Below are 21,449 nucleotides of genomic sequence, written 5' to 3' on the forward strand. Positions count from 1 at the left end.
TCCATGGGGTAGACTGGCTTCAGGCAGGAGGCACACATTTCTTTCAACATGGGCTGAAGAAGGAGAGACTGAGGTTAAATAACTGAATCATCATCACCTGGAAGTGCATGTGCAAGGAGATTTACTGAATCTCCTGCTTGTGTTGTGTTTTCTTGTTGTTCTCTTGCAGATCTATTGTGAGAGCTCAGATTCCTGTCTGACTCAGTCTTGGATGGGTCGGTGTTAATTTTTAATCAGAACAGAGAGACAGAGCACCCTTGGATGTCTGATGAGAAAAAATACGTTCATTTGATTGAGAGTAAATGATTCATTCAGTTGAATAATTTAAAAACCTTGAGTGAGGTGAGAAATGTTGCTTTGACTCAAAAACTCTGTGCAACTCCTGGAATCACTGGTATCTTATGGCTACTCACACAGACATAGTTCAAACCCTGCAAAGGCAGCTGATATCAGCATACAGCTTCCACAGCTCCATGGACCTGGTGGTTTACTCCACTGTGTTTACTCTCTGGATTGTGTTGTGTGCCGTGACCTGATTCCCCAGACACCTCTTTATGTGAAAAGCCCAGAGAATCTCTCTGGGATGCATTGCCAGCACCAGCCACATTAGTGGAGAGGGAGAGGGGAAAAAGAATCTTGGCTATCAGCCCAGCTGTAGAGAGAGCTCCAGGTATTCTGCATGGTCAAGTGACCCCGAGGATGCAGGTGGCAGTGAGGATGTCTGTGCACTCCTCACTGTGGTGCAAAAGCAGAGGCTCAGCTTAGCTGGTGAGTTAATCTGAAAACGCAGGGCTTTCCAAAGGCCCAGAAGGAGCAGAGCTGGGCTCAGCCTAACTCTGGCAGGTCAGTGTTCTGACACTCCTTCATATCAGGGTTACTGCCTCTTTGGCAACCACCTCTTTGGTCCTTTCCAACCCAAAACATTCTCTGACTCTGTGTTTCAAGGAAACAGGAAAGATGTTTCTGTCTCTCAAGAGATGAGTTGACACGAAGAAGCATGGGAACAAAACCTTGTCTTTTTACTTTCCAAAGATGCCTGGGGAACCAATTTTTAAGTTTTTAACTTTTAACTTCCATTTGTCTGAACATTAAGGTCAAGTCATCTTTGCTTCCCTGTGACAACACTTTCAAGAAGATAAGTTTAACATCTTGAGGTTTCTTTCTTCCTTCTAGAGGGAAGCATGCAAACAAAATCCCTGCATTTCCTTCAGTCTGAAATGACCCCAGCACCCCTCTGCTCTTCCAGTCCTCTGCGGAGACCACACCATAGGTCTGTAAGTGAATTCAGAAGTAATGGGTGTCTAAGCTCCCATTATTCTCAGTGGAGGTCCAGCTGAGGGAATCTAAATATTCTGAAGAATCTGAAACATCTACCCTGAAGCAGGCCCATGTACTTGTACAAAATTTGATCTGCTTGCAAGGTGAATTTCACCAACATGACTGCAGAGCTTCCTCTGATGGTGATGAGCTCTCACCCAGCACAAGGGTCTGGGTCCTGGCAGAGAAGAGAGTAACTCAACATCTGTGTTATATAAGAAAAAAAATGCTTTCCTTTAATCATGAGCAAAGAAGGAAGCAGAGCTGTTTAGCAAACAAACAGGATCTCTCTCCTCTGAACTGGGAATGAATGTCTGAATGCCTGGAGTGTGTTTCCAAGGTGGGATAATCTTTTATAGGGGATACTGGTCTTTTTCACAGGGGGATTTATTTTTAATGCTCCTTGTCTGACACATGACAAGCACTCCTGCTCTTCAGGGGTGTATTTGTCAGCCCAGGAATAAGTCTTCCTAATGGTCTGGAAGATAGAGAGGTGATTAGAAGCAATTGAATGGCACTATGGACAAGGAAATTATCCTAAGGCTTCTGTGAAATGCAGTTACAGGGTGTTCCTGGAAGGCTTTTCCAGCACACTGCTGATTACTGCAGTGCTGAACGTTGCAGCTGGATTATGGCTTATCAGTTGTTGCCTTTTTTTCCTTGTGTGAATTAAAACCTTTATATAGCAGTAGAGGTCATCCTGAAAACGCCTGTGTTATTGATAAGCAGAGAAGCTTATCAATAGGGGAAGGGTCTGGAATACAGGGCTTGTGAGGAGCAGCTGAGGGAACTGGGGAGGCTCAAGGGGCACCTTCTCACTCTCTACAACTCCCTGATAGGAGGGTAGTTGTGGGAGCCTGGTGTGGGTTGTCTCTTCTCCCAAGTAGAAAGTGATAGGACCAAAGGAAATGGGCTCAGGTTGTGCCAGGGGAGGTTTAGATCAGGTGTTAGATAATATTTCTTCACAGAAAGGCTTGTCAGGCATTGGAGCAGGCTGCCCAGGGCAGTGGTGGAGTCACCATGCCTGAAGGAATTTAAAAGACATATAGATGTGGCACTTGGGGACAGGATTTAGTGGCGTGTTGGTAGCGCTGGGTTAATGGCTGGACTCAATGGTCTTAGACAGCTTTCCCAACCTTAACGATTCTGTGATTCCATGGTGAGCACAAATCTTTCAGACTGAAGACTGAGTGTGCCCAGGGAGGCCAGTGACTGACAGAGCTGGGAAGGGCAGCACTTTTTGTGGGCACTTCACATGAAGCCTATTTCCTGTCCTCTGCTGCAAAAGAACTAAACCTGGAGCTGAACTTGTCCTTTGGCCCCTCAAGGAGATACAGTTCTGACATTACCAATTGTCCTCTGTCTCCTGGTCCAGATAACTCTCCCATCCTGCTCACTTTTGAAAATATCTACTGTGTGAGAAAGCAGAGCCACCAGGGCAAGGAACAGTGAACAATATCATGTCTTGTACCCCAAAATCACAGAAAATCTGTGACAACTCATTTGGGATCTGAAAGTTGGTATGTGCTCTGATGGTTTATTATTGCAAAGTCTGAAGTGCAGTGAATGTGAACTGATCCTTCAGCTTGTGTTTGGGTTTCAAATCTGCATTTGTTTTTTCTCTCCAGCTCTTTCAGTGTCTCAAGGAGCCATGTATGGTGCTGAAATAATGCAGGATCTGTCTCCTCATCATATTTCAGTTCCTAGCTGATGGAAATCCATGAAAGAAACACATCTTAAATGATCTTAGCCTCATAAATGGCTCTTTGAGACATTTAGAAATCCTGTAAAACCAGAAACACAAACAATAAGATTGGTATTTTTAAGCAGTGGCAGTGCAGGATATTTGGGTTTATTTGAGTTTATGTGGAGTAATTTTCATTGCCCAAATAACCTGTTTGCAGCTTACTAAATTTGCTCCACAGCTGTCCTTCAAGAGAAATGAAACAAATGTGTGATGGAAGCTGAGATGGAAACAAAGAGGGAGAAGAAAGGAGTGTTGAAAAAATTTTGAAGATGATCTCCAGATAGCCAACTCTCCCTTATTTTTGCAACTGGTCCTACTAAAGGAATTGGGAAGGTCTAAGCAGTAATTTTTTTCTGATTGTCTGTAAAGAGATTTGCTCAGTTTATTATGATCTACTCTTCCAGCTCAGCCTTCAGTGTGGAGCTAAAAATTATGTCCCTATTCTTCTTTTGGCATGTCTTTCAAATTCACAGGGTTCTAGATGTAAATCAATGCATTCTGGTTATGTACCTCCTTTCTGGAGAAGAAGCAGAACTCTCACGTGGTCTAGAACACCTCAAACAAAGTATTCAAAATGCAAGATGACAACTGCTGTTTAAAACCTAACTATGGGCTTAGGGATATGGAGTGTTAGGTTCTGAGCTGTCCCTTCCTCTCCAGAGTCCTGCTCCTAATTCATTAGTGTTGGCTCTTTTTCCTCAGAGGAAAAAAGGCAAACATTAACTGTACCAACTTATTTTTTTTTACTGAAGTTCCCATTCCCAGACAAACTGAGTGATGAGGTGTCTTGCCTGTAGAACAATCAGAAGAGCTACAGTCAGACCCAGAGATTGGCAGTCTAAGTCTGAGGCAGGCTGCAGGACACAGCTCCACAGCCTCACCTCAAGTCCTGTGCACAGTTTTGGTCACCACAATACAAGAAGGACATTAAACTATTAGAGTGTCCAAGAGAGGGTAACAAAGATGGTGAAGGGCCATGAGGAGAAGCCATGTGAGGCACAGCTGAGGACACTCAGTCTGTTCAGTCTGGAGGAGAGTGAAGGGGAGACCTCACTGCAGTTCCAACTTCCTCGTGAGGAGGTGGGGCAGACACTGATCTCCTCTCTGTGTGACCAGTGGCAGGAACTGGGGGAATGGCCTGAAATTGTGTTAGGGGAGGTTGGATGTCAGGAAAATGTTCTTTCCCCAGAGAGTGGCTGGGCACTGAAACAGGTGCCCAGAGAAGTGGTCACAGCTCCAGCCTGAGCTCAAGAAGTGTTTGGACAGTGCTGTCAGCAACATGGTGGGATTTTTGGGGATTTCTTGTGCAGGGCCTGGACCTGGACTCAATGGTCCTTGAGGATCCCCTCCAGCTCAGGATATGCTGTGATTCTTTGAGAAACCATCTGGTCCCTCTGTGGGCTCCTCACATTCCCCCACACCTGGAGAGAACTCCTTCCCACCCAGCCAGCCCTGAGCTCAGGGTGAGGTAGGTTGAGGCACAGCAGTGAGTAAGGGCTGGGTCATCAGCTGCTCCTCCTTGTAAGGCTTGTGGCAGCCCAGCACCTCAGCTGCTTTCTCCCATGGAGGAAAGGGATACACACAGGTGTCCAGACCTTTCCTGGTGTACCCATCTTACCCAGGCTCCACACACCTTCACAGAGTCCTGGACTGGGGGGTCTGTGTCACCCTGGACTCATTTTTCAGATAAGACTATGAACACTCTTTGCTGCAGGGCTGATGATCCACCCACACCACAAAGCAGATGTAGACCAAATCCCTCAGAGTGCTCTCAATGTGTGATTCAACCAGTACATCAAGAGATGATTTCTAGGTATTTTCAGAGGAAAAAGGCACTGAACAAAATAAACTCAACCAGACCAAAGTATTTTCAGAGGTAAAGTTTACCGTCAGAACGCAGCAATAGAAGTTAAAATAAAAAAAAAAAAAGCCACAAAATATCTAAAATCTTGAGGTGAGAATGTACAAAACAAAGTCATAATAATAAGAAAAAATGCTTTACAAAGTTTCAAAATGAATTTAAACAGTAAACATGTAGGAAAGCATGGAAAATCTAAAATAAGGGGTTTGTGTATACTGAATAATAAATTACAATTCTAGAAATAAAGAAAAGAAAGCAGTAACCATTCTGACTCAAGAATCTTTCACAGCATCTTTCTTTGGGGGAATGGCATTGATTGTAGCTGTAGGTCTTGGCTTTAAAATTTCCAGTATCATCAAACACTTTCCAGGAACTGAAAAACAAACTGATAAATAACTCCCCCAAGTCCAAGAGTGACAAAAACTCAAGATATTTTTTTTTTCCTTTTCTTTTCTTAAAGGCTAAGAGAAAACTTATCCAACCCACCCATCAATATGAGCTTGTGTATATATATGTGTGTGTGTGTAGGATGCCCTTCTTAGAAAAAGAAGGTACCATAAAGGTGTTTGTTTGCCAGTGACGACATTGATCGGTTCTTTAATTGATCCTACCTATCCTTCCTTCTGTAGTAGTTCAGAGAAGCCTGATCCAACACCTCCAACCACTCCCACCAAACATTCTAGGGGGAAGTAACCTAAGGTGCCCATGGATGGATTTTTCCCTTGTGCTTCTAACAGTGCCAGGACTCTGGGTTGTGGTGCAGCACCAATTCTGTTGGGTTGGCCAGCTGAGGGCTGTTCTCCACTGTCAAGGCAGGCTGCACTTGTCCTGTCTGTGTGCAAACACCAAAATGATGACCCTGAGAAGTCCTTATGGCATAGGTAAATCCCTGTGTGTAATGTGGATAAAACAGGAGAAATGTTTATCGTGGCCTTTCTCTTTTGTCTTACACAGTCCTTTCTTGTTCTCCAGAATCTCTTATTTCTTTGGCTTGGAGTTGCCAAAGGTGACAAAGACCACTCCTGGCTCCTGAAAACTCCCATTGGTGTGGAAGTCTTCACCTGGGCTCTTCAAGTACCTCCGAAACACAGGTGAGGCAGATACCTCATACTGGGGATGAGAAACCACATCGCACGTGGAAGATGTTTGTGTCTCGGATTGCTTGGTGACTGTGGTGGACGAAGTGATGATTTTGTTTCCAAACTGGTCCATTTCCTCATACTGCTCCATGACAGTCCGGGTGGCTCCATAAAGCTTGGACCCGTCAGGCCCTGTCTGCAGCTCCAAGATGCTTTTCTGCCTCCGTGGATTTTGTGGGCTGGGGACATTCAGGGAGCGGTATTCTGAAAAGCTGCCTTTCATCCCACAGGGGCAGCTGTCTTTGGAGGCATCCAGAGAACATTTGTCTTTGTCACTTGTTGGATGGTTGGCATTGCCAAGTGTGTGCTGTTTCATAGAGCTCAGCCCAGCTTTTGTTTGGACCGGGTCTGGCCTCTTCTCTAAGGGTTTTGTGTCGTGCCCAGCAGTCCCTGCTGAGGGGTGGTTATAGGAGCTAAAGCTGTTCTGAGCAAAAGCATCCCTCTTTCCTGGAGAGTCAAGACAGTCTGGTGAAGGGCCATCCTGGGGGGAATGTGCTGTCCTGGGTGATTCTGTTGGTTTCCTGGCAGCAGACTCAATGGAGATGTAGGAAGGTGAGGAGGGAGAGCTGACACGGGACTGAATGAGGCGGGGGACCTCTAGCTCTGCCTTGGCTGCCTCCATCTTTTCTGCCACCTTTGCGCTTTCCACAGATGCTGCTTCTCCTGCCTCCAGCATGACTTCCTCTTGCCTGGCTTTGCTTGAAACAATGCTGATTTTGCGGATGTTGCTACTGCTGACAGAGCTCTGAGCGCTCCCCAGAGACTCCTTGAACAGCCCTGAGAGCCCAGCAATGTCTGACTCAGACTTGAGATTAGAAACAGAATAAATAGCTTTCTTGATGGCCTCCTCGATGTCCTGGATGCGGGCAAGTGTCTGCTCCTTCAGGTGAAGAATCTCAGCACTTGCTCTCTCCAGGTCCTCAAAAGCCAGGTCCACTGAGGAGAGACTTTCAGCGTCCTCCTTTGCCTCAGCCTTGTCCTGTTGCTTGGCCTTCTGGCGCACAACCCACTCAGGGACCTTCTCAAAGAAGCTCTTGAGAGCTTTCACATCCACTTTGCTTGTCTCCTCCTCAAACTCCCTCACTCTGGTCAAGATCTCTTGCAGCTGCTCCTGTCTCCTGAGGTTCTCAAAGATCTCCATAGTCTCCTTGACATTGCCTTTCATGATCTCCTCTTTGTGTACCGACAACCTCTTCCGACGCTCATCTTCCGTTTCTCTCTTTTTTTTCTCTCTCATAACAACCGCTGGCTTCTCCTGGGCAGGTGTCTCTGCCTCCCTCTCAGGACATTTCAGTTGCCTGCTGTTTCCCTGCTGGTGCTCCTCAAAGGAGTTCACTGACTGCTGATGGAAGGACATTGACTGAGACATTTGCCTCCTCTCATGCACCTGCTGCACAACTCTCTGACTATCCCACAGTCCATAAGAATTGGATGCACTTTCCCTTTCCACCTTGGATGAGGCATTTTGTGCCATGCCATCTCCTCTTTTTGGAGGGCTGTTGTGACCCACAGGGGAGGTGCTTGGCTCAGTATGTCCTGGCACATCTTGTGTCTGTGCTCTGCCAGGACAGGCTGGAGGTGACAATAAAGAGCACCCATTCTCCTCTCGGCACAGCTCTATCTGCCTTTGAGCCACCTCTCCTGGGCATCTCCTTGGAGCAGCTGCTTTATCACTCATCATTCCCTGCTTGACTTCAAAACCAACCACTCCATTTTTCACTGGCTTTGAGGTCTTAGCACTGTCTGGTTCTACCTTTCCTTGTCCTCCTTTGCTGGCCTTGTACCTTTCTTCTGCTATTTGAAGAGGGGTTTTGGCAGTGTATTTTGGCAGCTTTCTCTCAGGGTTTATACCCTGAACTGTGACAGACTTCTTCACAGATGTCTCTAAATTGCAACATTTTGCTTGAACCTCCTCATAGCCTGATTGTTCATGAACTTCCATGCAGCTTAATCCTGGCTCTAAGGGAGAAGACCTTGTCTTGCTGAACTCCCTCAGCCCTGAAGGTTTAGGGGGAAGGGGTGGAGGGATGGGTTTTGTCAATCTGTTTGTGCTGTAATTTGCAGAGGCAGAATGTGCCTCGTGTAAGAGGCGCTCAGGTTTTGGAGGGGGAACAGGTTTTTTCCTGGGTGGGGCAGTAGTGTCTGGTTTTGGAGGAGTCCTGGGCTTCTCTGCAGGGCTCTGGTCACTGGGTTTGCAGGACAGAGAAGAGAGAGCAGGAAGAGGGGTCTGGAGTAGTGCAGAACATCCTGGGACTTCATCTTTGCTGGCTGGTAATGGAAGGGCACCTTCTCTTGCTGCTTTAGTTGAGGGTGGGCAATGCTCTGCTTTCATCACAGCAACTGAAGGAGGAGGAGGAGGAAAGTCATTATCAGCCTGTGACCCTGAAGCCACTACAGCAGCCTCGTTACTAGCGAGTTGAGTCTCATTTTTCTTTTTACACACAGAATAGGACTGCCCTGCATTTCTGTATATCATAGCAGCTTTAAAATCCCCTCTGGAGACATTAACGTTAGACTTTTCCAGCGACTGAAGTGTGGCTTTTAAATTACCTCGGACAACGTCCTCCTTTTCTACCAGGCGCTGTTCTGTGGCGGCACTTTGCAGTGCTCTGATAGCTGTCTGCACATCCCCTCTGACACCAACATCTCTTTCTTCTTGCACTGATTGCTCTTTGTAATCAGACTCAACACAAGGGTTTATATAGGTTTTCACGGGTGTGGCAGTATAAAGGCCATCCTTAATGCTAAAATCTCTACTGGGCACAACTTGGATTTCCTGGCTCAATAGTTGTCCTCCCTGTACTTCCTCAGAAGCACTGACCTTTTTGTGTGACGCTATGCTCTTCTGAGACATGCTTGCATGGGTCTTGGATGCCTCCTGGACTCTAGTGGTGGTGGTCCTGGTGGCAGTGCTGGTGCTCTCCTGCTTGGTGGATGAAGAGTCCTGTTGGTGTACAGTCGATTGAAGGGTCATGGTCCCCTGTGAGCTGACTGTCTGCTGCCTGCAGGCTGTGTGGACCTCCTCCCTGTTCCTCTGGAACTTGCTCTGAACATGGTGTTGAATGTTTTTTGCTTCTGCTGTTGCCAGCCTCAGGCTTTGCATTGCAGCCTGAAGATCAGTCCCCAGGGCCTTTTCTTCTGTCTGAGCCTGGCTGGCTTCCCCAGGCACCACACTCTGCTGTTTCCCATCCACTTCTGCCCTCTGAGCTGGGTTGGCTCTCACTTGGGTTGGAAATGGGTCTTGTATCATAGTTTTTGGTTCCCTCAAATGGGCAGTGCTGGCTTCTTCTTGCTCTGCCTTCTTGCTGGCATCTGCAACCCTTTGGATTGACTTTGTAGTCACCTTAAGCCCTCCAGACAGAACTTCTTCCTTTCCCATTGCTGTGGGCAGGGGCTTCCCAAGACATTGCACAGTGGTGCCTGTCACACCTGCTGCATGCACAGCCTCTCTCTCTAACACACCCTCTCTGCCCCTGCTTTCACATACAAATCCCTTTTTGTCTCCCTCCATAGCCCCTGGCTCACTTCCTGCAATTACTTTCTCTATTTGTTCCTTATTTGGCAAGACATGTATGTTAGCCCCGGGCACAACCCGTGGGCCGCTCTCATCTGCCCCCTCCTCCTCTGCTTGGGAAGAGATGAGGGATTGTATCTCTGACTCCTGCTGGAGATTCTTCAGATAGCTGAGGTCTCCCTTCTCAATGCAGCTCGCAAAAAGTTGGACATTTCCCTTCTCATTATCTTCACGCTTGATGGTGGCTGCTGCTTTCTGCTCCTGAGAAGAAGCCAACAAGTTCCCAATCGTTGACTTCACATCCCCCTTGACAACTTTCTGCTGAACAGAATGGAAAAGGAGGGAGTAGAGAGTCATCTTCACTGATCCTGACTTTGTCTCTTGTAGGACCATCCCCTTTTTGATGGAAGCATCTTGACTGAGGAGACCCTGTAAGGCCTTGGCTACATCTCCACTCAAGTCCTCTTTGCCTTTAATGGCTTCACTCTGGTCCAGCAGCTGCAATGGGCTTACTTTGATCTTGCCCTCTCTGTCTTCCTCCACCAGCACGCTCTGAGCTTCCACATTGGTCCTGTGCAGGAGCTGCAGCATAATCCTCTGCAAGTGGCCTCCTACAATCTCCTCTTTCAGGATCTCTGGAGCTCCTGGGCTGCTGAGCTGGTACTTCACCATCTTCACACTCTCCGTATCATTAGCTTCAATGAGGATCCCATCATGCTGGATAGCCTGGCAAGTGCAGAGAGTCTCTAAGGTCTCCTTCATGGTTCTTTCTTTCAGTTCTATTTCTATGCTACCTTCAGAAGCACTAAATTTATCCAGGGGCGTGCTCTCAAAGAGCCACGTTGTGCTTTTCACATCTGCGTGAGGAATCTCTTCTTGGGCCCCAGCGCTGGCCGTCACCTCTGTGTCCTTTAGGGTGTCCATGGGCTGGGTTTCAAACAACCAGGTGCAGCGTTTTACGTCCCCTTTCTGGCTGTCCTCTCTCTGCACTGTGCTCATGGATGAGCTTCTCTCTGCGTCCCCATACAGGGAGTCCACAGGATGGTTCTCAAAGAGCCAAGTGGATGTCCTCACGTCACCCCGCTGCACGTCACTGACACTGACCATCCTCACATACTTCTTCTGGCCCACTTGCTGGGACTCAAAGAGCTGCTTGTTGGACTGAACATCACCCTTCTGCACATCATCCACTGTTCTGGGCACAGACAACTTTCCTCCTGGGAAGGAGTCAAGAGGCTCTGTCTCAAACCTCCACCGAGCAGTCTGAACATCTCCTTTCTTGATGTCTTCTTGGGTGACAGCCCTAATCACAAACACCTCTTCTTCCTTCTTGATCTGATCCAGGGGCTTCGTTTCAAACAACCACCGGGCACCTTTCATGTCACCTTTCATGATCTCTTCTTTCTGCACTGAGGTGACCTCATGGTATCGGCCCTCTTTGTCCTGGATAGCGTATAAGGGCTGGCTTTCAAAGAGCATTGTGCAGGACTTGACATTAGCTTTGCTCATGGTGTCTTTCTGGATCTTCTGGAGTTCTGTCTCATCCACTTTGTCATGGATTTGATCAAGGGAATAGGTCTCAAATACAAACCTTTTCCCTCCAACATCTTCCCCCTTGACATTCTTTTCAGGAGGTATTTCCTGGATGCCCTCAGAGCTGTCCTTCAGGGTGTCCATAGGGTAGTTCTCAAAGAGCCATGTGAACTTGTGCACAGACCCAGCTTCAATTGTTCCAGCATCCTTCTGGGATTTTGGCTTGGTGGTTGTGTCCAAGGGTTTGGCTTCAAAGAACTCTTTCACCCTGGACACTTCCCCAGACTGGAACTCCACACGACTGGAATACCGCATGGTTTTTTTCCGGTCAGCTTCACTGACAGTGCTGCTGCCCAAGGGTTCAGTCTCAAACAGGTGCCGGACAGTTTTGACGTCCACTCCCTGTAATTCCTCCTGACTGTAGGCCTTACTGACTTGCAAATACTGCTCCTCCTGGCCTTTCAGGGAGTCCAGGGGCTGAGTCTCAAACATCCATGTGTAGGACTTCACATCAGCTTGGGGCACGCTGCCATCCTCCTCCTGCTTCTTCTCAGCCTTCTCGTACAGGGTGTGCATGGGCTGGGTCTCAAACAGCCACCGGCAGGTCTTCACATCCCCCTTCTGGGAGATCTCCCGCTTCACTGAGGGATGCTTCTCCCCTTCCATGGCTTGGAGATGAATGACATCCATGGGCTGTGTTTCAAAGAGCCACTTGGCTGTCCTGACATCACCAGCCACCACCTCTTGTTTTGTGATCCCCCGTATTATATCCACTTTCTTGATGCTTTCATCAAACTGGTCCAAAGGCCTGGTTTCAAACATCCACTTGTAGTTCTTGACATCACCACTGATGATCTGCTCTCTGCTTACAGAGGTGACTTCATGGAAATTGCCAAAGCTATCCTTGATGGCATACAGGGGTGTTGTCTCAAACAGGATTTGGTTGGCTTTGACATTGCCAGCTGGAATCTTCTCCTCCTCTTTGGCCGCAGGCTCAGCATCAGCCTGCTTAATGCTGTCTAAGGGGAGAGTCTCAAACAGGGTCTTGAAAGATTTCACATCCCCTTTCACTACCTCTTCCATGCTGGTGGCTGGAATTTCTTCCTCAAATACCTTGGAGATACTGCCAAGAGGACAGGTCTCAAAGACATGCTTTCTTTGTTTCACATCTCCCTTCTCCTCTGCTGAAAGCTCTACTTTCTTCAAACGTCCCACCTCAAAATTGTCTTTCAGGGTTTCCATTGGCTGCGTTTCAAAGAGCCAGAGGGTAGATTTCACATCACCTCCAATGACTTGTTCTTTGGCTACAACACTTTCTGAAGCTTCTCCTTTCAGGGAGTCAAGAGTTTGGGTCTCAAAGAGCAATCTTTGTTTAGTGACATCTGCCCCTGTGACAAAATCTGTGGAAGCCTTGAAGTCCTGTTCTTCAACTGTGATTTCTCTGATGGCATCCAGAGGCTGAGTTTCAAATATCCACCTCGCTCCACTGACATCTGGCCTTCCAATTTCTTCCAGTGAAATCCCACGGATTATTTGCACTTTGGAAGTGTCCTTATTGATGGTATCCAAGGGCTGAGTCTCAAAGAGCCAGCGAGCCGTCCTGACTGCATTGGTCTGAATTTCTTCTCGGCAGACAGACTTGATTTCATGGATAGTCCCACTTTTGTCTCTGATGGCACAGAGTGGCTCAGTTTGGAAGAGCCTGACAGTCTTCTTAACATCACCTTTAAGCTCCTGGATTTCTGACTTGAGTTGTAGGATGCTCTTCTCCTCCACTGAGGAGCAGCGTCCTATGGCATCCAAAGACTGTGCTTCAAAGAGCTGTGTGGCCCCTTTCACATCACCTCCCTGGACAGGCTCCTTGAGAACTGCCTCCTGCACCTCAGTTTCATCCGAATACAGTTTGTTTAGTGTGTCCAGTGGTTGGGTTTCAAAGAGCCACCGGGCAGTGCGAACATCCCCTCTGGCAAGGTCTGTTTCTGACACCTTGGCTGATGTTGACAGATTGTATCCATTTATGGACTGGCTTTCAAACCTCAGAGAAGTGCTTTTCACATCCCCACTGGGAATTATCTCTTCTTCTGTCAGCTTCTTTGTGGCTTGATGGTCCCCAATGGAGTCAAGTGCCCAATTCTCAAAAATCCAGCGCATGGACTGAACCTCTCCTGGGAGAACTTTATCCAGGTTCACAGAAGCCTGTGCATTGGGATCCTCGGTGTTAAGCATTTCTGCCAGGTCCTCAGTCACAGCTTCTTCCAGATTTTTCCTGAGCTCGGGGTGCATGTGCCTGTAGAGCCTCTTCAGCTCGTTCACCTGGCGCTGCTGGTAGAACTTGGAGAAGGCTTGCTTTGGAGGAGGCACCGGGAGTGCATTGAGATCCTGACCCCCTGGAGCGATGACCTGGACTGAGCCCATGGCTGGAGGAGGTGGCAAGTCCTCTTCCATTTTCTTCATGGCAACTTTAGATGTTTTCTGAGCTTCTGACATCTTTGGGGAAACAGTTTTAAACGTCAGCATCACCTTTCACCCCCCATCCCCTTGGCCGTTAGTGGAGTGAACGGCAAAGGGAAAAGCCAGCAGGGGAAATCCATGCACCCAGTAAGCTCCATACCTTTGGTTCAGTAGCACACAGCACTCCAAAACATCACACCACAGCACATGCTCCAGGCTTGGTGTTAGCCCTGGTTCCACAGCAAAGTGAGGTCTCTAATCCAGGTGAGATGGTTAGTCTAAAATTCCCAGGATTCTGTCCAGCAAGAGCACAACAGAGGTGCCCGATTTGGACTATGTGACTGAGAGAGAGAGAGAGACCCCAAGAGGGATATGGCTGACTTAGAAAAGTCAGCAGAAAGTTAGAAAGTGTCCAGACCTCTTGTGTCCCCAACTGAGGACCTGCAGAGAGTCTGGGAACAAAAGATCTGGGTGCAGGAGAAAGCCAATGAGCTATTTGTGAAGTGGTCTTGAGAAGAAAATGGGGAGAAGGAATTAAGTGTCAAACTGAGATGGTGAGGCTGACTGGTGAGGTAACATGATGAGATTTTGGTAGGGTGCCCACTCACTGCCCAGGAGGGAGGGCTTGGGGAAGGATGTTGATCTGATTAATGATTTCTTCTGTTGCACTCAGAAGTGTGCCCCATGTCACCCCTTGCACAAGAATAGTTGCACATTTACACTGTTGGAGACTTAAATAAAGCTCTTCTGACTTGCAAACTTGTACAGGCACGAGGCTAGATAAGGTTTGCAAACTGCTGGAATCAGCAGCCTGATGATCTGCGCTGCTTGAGGAGGAAAAGCAAGGCTGAGGGACTAGAGGTTGGGGTAACACCTATAGGTGGAGGCCAGGAAAGTTAGACCTGTTTATACTCAGTCAGACTGAGCTCATCTCAGATTCATAGCAGTGTTGGTATAGAAGTGAACAGGGTGGGCTGTGGTTGTCCAGTCTCTCTCTGAGCCTCTATTTCTGCAATTTTCTCCTCAGTTTGTGCATCCTGGGCACCAAACATTGAACTGAATACCTGCAACCTGCACTGCCTGGGCATTTATCCACAGGAAAGGTAGCTGAAGCCTTTAATCATTGTTTAAAAGAGACCACAATCCTGGTGGCTTTCCTTTCAGTGAGCAGATCTGCTGACCCTTGGCATGCTTGTGCAGTTACGTCTGCAGAGTTATGCCTGGAATATTATTAGTTGTTGCTCAAAGCAGTGGTGCACGGTGTTATTTCACTCTGTTACACACAGATTGTTCTGGCTAAAAATAAGTTTTGAACATTAGTAAAAGAAACCCACACTCAGAACACCAAAATCAGCATATTTTGCAGCGAGTGAAAAATGCGAATCTTTTGCATGAGCCAATGTACTTGGAATGCACTTTTTAAAATAAAGGGCTTGTTTGGTTGGTTTTTTTTAATCTTTGAAGAACTTCTGAATGTGGGGAAGGGCAGCTGAGCAGCTGATAGCTATATTCAGTATGTAAGTGCTCCTGGCTGCCTTGTGTGGGTATTTAGATCACACTCACAGGCTACAAATATTTGGTTAGATAACGGTGCTTATCTTAAACATTTCCTACCTTGCTTTTTTTCTCTCTGTGGGAAGAGTGAATGGAGTTGTCCTTCACAGTACTCTGGAAAAGATATGAGGAGAAATGCCATGAAACTGCACAGCAAGACATATTCTCTGCATATATATTTTTATATACTTATGTGTACTAATGTGTATATCAATTACAGAGGACTGAAATCCATGCAGGTGTAATCTTCTCTTTTGGTTCAGTTCTGTACAGCTGAAAAAGCAGTCTTATTCCAGGTTGATCAGATATTTGTTTCCTAATGTCTCAGTCAACTAACAAAACCCCAAACATATTTCTTTAAAGGTTGAGGAAAAACAAAACTAGCACTCATCTCTCCAAAGTTTCATTTAGCCTATATTGTTCCTTATACTTCAATATTTAAAGAAATGAAACTGATCTACATTTGTAATTGCATTATGAATGGTGTAATTTATTGCTTTGTAATTTTAAAAAAATAATTTCTTGGTTCTCTAACCAGCTGTAATTTTCCAAATTCAGTCTCCACTTATTTATTTTCAACTGTAACTGCTTCATCTGGACCTCTCCCTGATAAACATGCGAGAGACTGCATCTCTGAACAGGGGCTCCATAAAAGGTTGAGAGTGTGGGGAAAAATGAATGTGCCTGCAGGAAGGGTCCTGGTATGAAATCCCATCCCATATCACTCCTGGATCCCCAGTAGAACTGGGGAAATGGGAAAAATATGCCTCATAACCCTTATAACCTGTATTATCCTGTGACCTGATGATCAGCCTGGAGTGGGGGATTAAATCCCTGGATCCGAGACTCAGGGATGTAAACAGAGAAGCACAGGGAGGGAGGTGGCTTTGCAAAGTTACGCTTGAATGTGGCGAATATTTATCTATCTATCTATCTATCTATCTATCTATCTATCTATCTATCTATCTATCTATCTATCTATATCCTGTGTGTGTAGGAATGGGGATGGCATGGAGACATATGTGTTGCTCTGTACTAATTATTTCCTCCATGGATGTATGTGAATATAAATGTGAAAATAAAGAGGAATTCTTATTATGAGTAAACCATATAGACTAGTGGATGTAGGAGTGTGTGTGTTTGCATGTGTGAATTTAATAACTATGTGGTATACGCTGTTTGCACACATTTATCTTACATTTGCAAGCAGTGAGCAGAAAATGGTCACTTTTGGGAAAACAAAGGGTTTGTCCAGATTTACAAAACCAGACAGGTTCTCTCTCACCCTCTCATGGCCACTCACTGGATGGGACATTGCTGGGATGCCGCTGGTGGCTGGGGAGGGGGAGGACGCGGTCCTTACCGGCTGTGCGGGGCTGGCGTCAGCAGCAGCAGCTGTCTGCGAGAGATACAGAGCTGACAGCTCCTTCACGGAGGGCACAGAGCACCTCCCTCGTCCTTGCTGAAGTGTGTGGCTGGTGCTGCCTGATGGGTCTAAAAATGACCGTGCGCGATCATCTGAAAGAGGGACAGACGTGTGTGGTGAGCCACGAGCCACAGGCAGGAGGGCAGGGCCAGCATCGCCTTCCATGGGCTCTGCCAGGCCTCTGGCACTGCACATCGAGTCCCCTCACATCCCCTGCCCTGCTCCCCAAAACTCAACATCACACTCTTCTACTCAGGGAAAAAACACGGACATTCCCATCTCCTTCATGGCTGAGGGGGACAGTAGAGCCTGGATGAAAGTGACACTTTGGCAGTGACCTGATGGCCCTGTTCCTGCTTCTCTGGGCAAGGCCATCACCAAACATGAGCATGTCAAAGGACATGGAAGAACTACACATATCAAACTTGAGCCAATTCCTACTATTTTTGCTCAGTGGCCACAGCACTCTCCTGTGAGTGTCTCTCACAAACAGTTACATCCTCTTATCTTTGCCTCTCCCTGGAAGCTCATTTTAGGAGAGGTGAAAAGTGTGAGACCTGCCAAAGGATGCAGCAGGGAGCACTTGGCAGAGCCTTCAAACCCTGCTCTGAATTTAGAGATCTGATATTTTGATCTGCACCAGCTCCCATGGGGTCCCCACTGGAGCTTCAGTGTTCAATGAAAGAAGCAACTCCAAAATGTAGCCAAGAACTTTCTTTTTGTATTAATCTGCCAGGTGTGAGGACAGTTCTCTCCACCTCACACCACAGACATCCACAGGATATAGAGCTTTACACCTACAGGGTGCATCTCAGCCCTCCAGGTCAGTCAGGGCTGTGATTTCTCTGTTCCCACTGTAAAAACACGAGAAGGTTCTCCCGCTCTCTGCAGGGCTTGTGCTGCCACATTCGGATTTAGTGAGGTATTTGCAATGCTTTTTGTTTGAACAATGGGCTCTGTCTCCACAAATCCAGCTACTGCACAGCCAGGAAAGGGCTGATGTACTTTTTAATATGTGCACACTAGAAGCATTGCAGCCATTCCAGCATTCTTTGCCCTCAAACCTCAACCCCCAAATCACGAGAATTAGAAAACAACAAACCAAATTGCTCTTCATCTTTGTGTTCTGCATTTTAAGTGTAGATTTTCAAGTTTTTCTCTAAAATCCTGAAAAATATTTCGGTTTTGTTTTAAATTGGCAAGAAGTAACTCCATTCACTAAAAATGTGCTTCAAATGAAATACCAGTTCCTATAGGCACAAACATGCACCAAAAAGCCATGATGATAAGAGCAGAGAGACCTCAGTGAGTTGCTGCTGGAAGGGTCCAAACCTCAAGATTTCTGTTGTCCTTTAATCCAGCTGCTCCTGCAGGTATTTTGATGCAGAACCAAGGCTGGATACTTGGGGAAGCAGTGGGGTGCAATACAGACTTAACTGCCCAGTTCTGCTGGAGATCACCAGGACACCAGAGGAGGAAACAGAAGGTATTTCCTTAATGCTACGTTGCTTTTTTTTTGCTAAATCTCCATCTAAATATGGCACCTCTCTCCCTGATTTCTGCTATCCACAGCTTAAACACTGAGCCAAGGGGAATTATCTGTCTACAGCCACTGCAGCCAATGACAAGGCTGGGGCAGACCTGGTGCATCCTCAGATAGGCTGTGAGGTTGCAACCATCCTCTAGTTGCGTCATTTTCCCCCACTCTGCTCAAGACACCCCAAACTTCGACTAGATCCTGGATTTTTGTTATGAACAGCACTCAGGAAATCATAGAATGGTTTGTGTTGGAAGGAACTTTGGAGAACATCTCGTTCCAGCCCCCCTGCCATGGGCAGAGATGCCACTCACTAAATCAGGTTGTTCTGAGTCCTGTCCAGTGTGGCCTTGAGCACTTCCAGGAATGGGACATTCATAGCTTCTTTGGGCAATCAGTTCTCACTACCCTCACAGTAAAGAACATTTTCCCTGATATCTAATATCAGTCTCTCCTCTTTTAGTTTAGAAGCTTTTCTCTAAAATACTGAAAGAATTCACTAGAAGTGTTTCTCTTTGTCCTAGGGACGTCAGGAGAGTCCTTGCAGTGTGTGCTGAACTAAGTACAGAAACCTTTGGGGAATCTAAAAACATTCCTTTTTGAGGAATTTGAAAAATCTTGTCTGGAAATATCTTTCTTTCATCCTACATTGCTGAATTACCTACTGGAAAGGCATAAAGGAGTCCAATCTGGCAAACAGCAAGTTTTTTCTTTGCATGATAATGAGATTTGGCTAAGTCCCCCACCAAGAGCAATGGGGAGAACTGGGCATAGTGAGCCTTACTAGCTTCAAGGTAGAAAGGAAACCAAGCACACATTTTCAGCCTTTCTGGCTGGAAAAATGAACACAAGCCCTTGGCTGCCTTGAAAACCACATCTAGAGGAGGGAGCACCTCATGGCAAGGCAGGGACCCTGCTTAGGCTGACACAAGTTCTCTTGTGCTTGACCATTTTGGTGAGAAATGCTTAGCAAAAGCATCCCTGTGTCCATGAGCTGGGCTGGTGATGTTTAATGGTCTCCTCCCACCCCAGGCTATGGGCATTGCAGTGGGATTATATTATTTGCATTGACCTATAGGCCTGTAGATTCATATATTTCACAAAGGAAAGTAACGTGACCCTCCAGCCTCAAACAAATAGTGCAGCTGAAGGAAGATTTTCGGTTCAGGCAGTGGGAAATAGCACAGTGCCAGTGTTGCCCGTTCCTTACCCTTTAGCTTGGATGGATGAAAGGCCACAGGCTTGTTTTAATGACAGATATAATTAGATACAAGGCTTTTGTTGAAGGCATCCCCTTATCACTGCCTTTTTTTTCTTTTCTTCTTCCCTTCTCATTTTAGACTTCTTTTTTTGTTTGTTTTTGTGTTTTTTTGTTGTTTTTTTTTGGTTTTTTGTGCAATGCACAGGCTGTGCACAGCCCTGTGTTCGCTTCTCATTTCTCACAAAACCTCCTGCCTTGGAGGAGGGCTGCTCCATCCCTCTGTGCTGGCTCTGCCCTTCCACAAAATCTGGTCTCTGCCTGACGAAACAGGCTGGTGCCTCCCTCTAAATCGCTAATTATAGCTAAGAGCCGAAGAACAGCAGCTCGTTCTGCTAACGAGGAGGCTCAGCTGTCCTGTGTGCGACATCCGGGCGGCGCCGAGGACATCGCAAGGTGCGGCATCACAGCATCCCCTGGGAGGGAGCGCCGAGCTTCCCAGCTGAAACACGGCTAAAGGTCGCTCTGCACACCAGGCTTAGGGTGATATTTGTTGTGTATGAGGTGGAAGCCCAGCCTGAAATCTGCCCCGGGCTCTGCATTTCTGTCTCGCCGAGCGAAAGGGCTCTGCTGGCGCGCCCGGCATCCGCTCCAGCGCTGAGTGATGCATCCCGCGCCGCGCTGATTGACTGCACGACTGCGGCCCCAGGGGTGTTAAACACGATACTTCAGGCATTAAAGCATCGCCTGTGAGCTAAAATAGGAGGCAAAAATCTCCTGAAACCCCCCTCCTCCCATCCCACCCCGTGGCTGGCACCGCGGCCGGCGGCGCTGCTGTCCGAATGAAGGGCACGGGGAACGCTCCTCCCTGCTGGCATTTGTCGGCAAAATGTCCTTCGTGTCAGTGTCTGGCGGCGGATGAATCTGCACATTTTGTGTGAGGGGCTGCGGTGTTTGGACTGCCCATAAGGAGCAGCTGTCGGGCTTGGCTTGAGCTCTGCCCATGCCCCATGAATGTGCAGGTCGGGCTTGGTTTGCAGCCTCTCTGTCCCGAACGTCACACCCCAGGGAGGGCTGTGAGACATGGAAACTTGCAACAGGGGAAAAGAATTCCTCGTATTCCTTTGTCCTCACTGATCTTTCTAAACACAGGGGGAGAAGGCAAGGCAATGGGGGGAAAAGACTCTTAAATATTCGTCGGAAGGTTCACTCACTTCCTCTCCAATTATTGCCCATAAATCACTCAACTGCTCTGTCTCCTGCCGGAGATAATATTGCAGGTCTCTTAAACCAGAATCATCTTACACCTGGCAGCAAAGCTCCTAACAAGTGGAAAACAAATCACCAACAAAACCTCTGCCCCCTCCCTCCCCTGAGAAAACCCCATCTCACCAGTAACAGGGCAGCTCTGTTTCACTCTACTTTCTATTTAAACCACTTTATCCTATGAACAAACAACGCTACCCACCTGTTGGTGTCCACCACCTCTCTGCTGGCACTCCTTCACAGCCCGGCTCCCACCACCAACCCCAGTGAGCTACCGAGCGCCTGAGTCACCTATTAAAAAAGGAAGCTGCAAGCTCAGCACCAGTGTCCCGGGTCGCCTGGCCAACCACATGTCATCAGCTGTGCTCCCAAAATCAGCCGCCCTGAGCAAACACAGCTGCTAAGCAAAGCCCTTTGTGTCGCCGCTGCGCCCCTCTGGGAGCTGGGGGTTGTGTAACGGGGCCTGGGATGGGATGGGATGGGGGCTTGAACAGGGCTTGCAGAAGTCAGAGGGAAAGGGATGGCCCTGTGGGGCAAGTTCTGCCAGGGTTCTGTCCCTTTCCATCGCTCACTGATGGGAGCAGTGCTGCAGAGAGCATCTCCTCCTGAATCCGCATCCTCCATCCCCTGCTCAGTGTCTGCTTGACTTTGCTGCCCTGAGGTCACTTCTGGGTTTGCCATGTTGGCTGCTGGGCCTGGCCTGGCCTGTGCCATGGAGCACATGGGCATGTTGTGGTCTTGTGTCACATGTTGTGGTCTTGTGCCACATGTTGTGGTCTTGTGCCTTGGCTGTGCCAGGACTCCAGTACCACGAGACATTTGGTGCATGCCATGGTGCAAGTCCCAAACCCAATTCTCAGAGATCAGCAGGAGCAAAGAGAAGACTCATGTCCTAGAGCTCCTTAG

General features: G+C 47.6%; 1 protein-coding gene across 3 annotated transcripts in view; it reads right to left on the minus strand.

Moving 5' to 3' along the window:
- Nucleotides 1-4,928: 4,928 nt before the first annotated feature.
- XIRP1 (xin actin binding repeat containing 1) overlaps nucleotides 4,929-21,449 on the minus strand; it is a 33,080-nt gene continuing 16,559 nt past the window's right edge. For 2 of the 3 annotated variants that reach the window (XM_015619655.3, XM_015619654.3), the window contains exons 6-8: nucleotides 16,480-16,634; nucleotides 15,177-15,230; nucleotides 4,929-13,598 (exon numbers count right to left, since the gene is read on the minus strand). In XM_015619655.3, coding sequence (XP_015475141.1) covers nucleotides 5,904-13,598; nucleotides 15,177-15,230; nucleotides 16,480-16,634 — 7,904 coding nt within the window. In that variant the 3' untranslated portion in view covers nucleotides 4,929-5,903. The other variant, XM_015619656.1, reaches the window with a different exon arrangement.

The sequence above is a fragment of the Parus major genome, chromosome 2 (assembly GCF_001522545.3).
Source record: "Parus major isolate Abel chromosome 2, Parus_major1.1, whole genome shotgun sequence".
In the NCBI taxonomy this organism is placed as follows: domain Eukaryota; kingdom Metazoa; phylum Chordata; class Aves; order Passeriformes; family Paridae; genus Parus; species Parus major.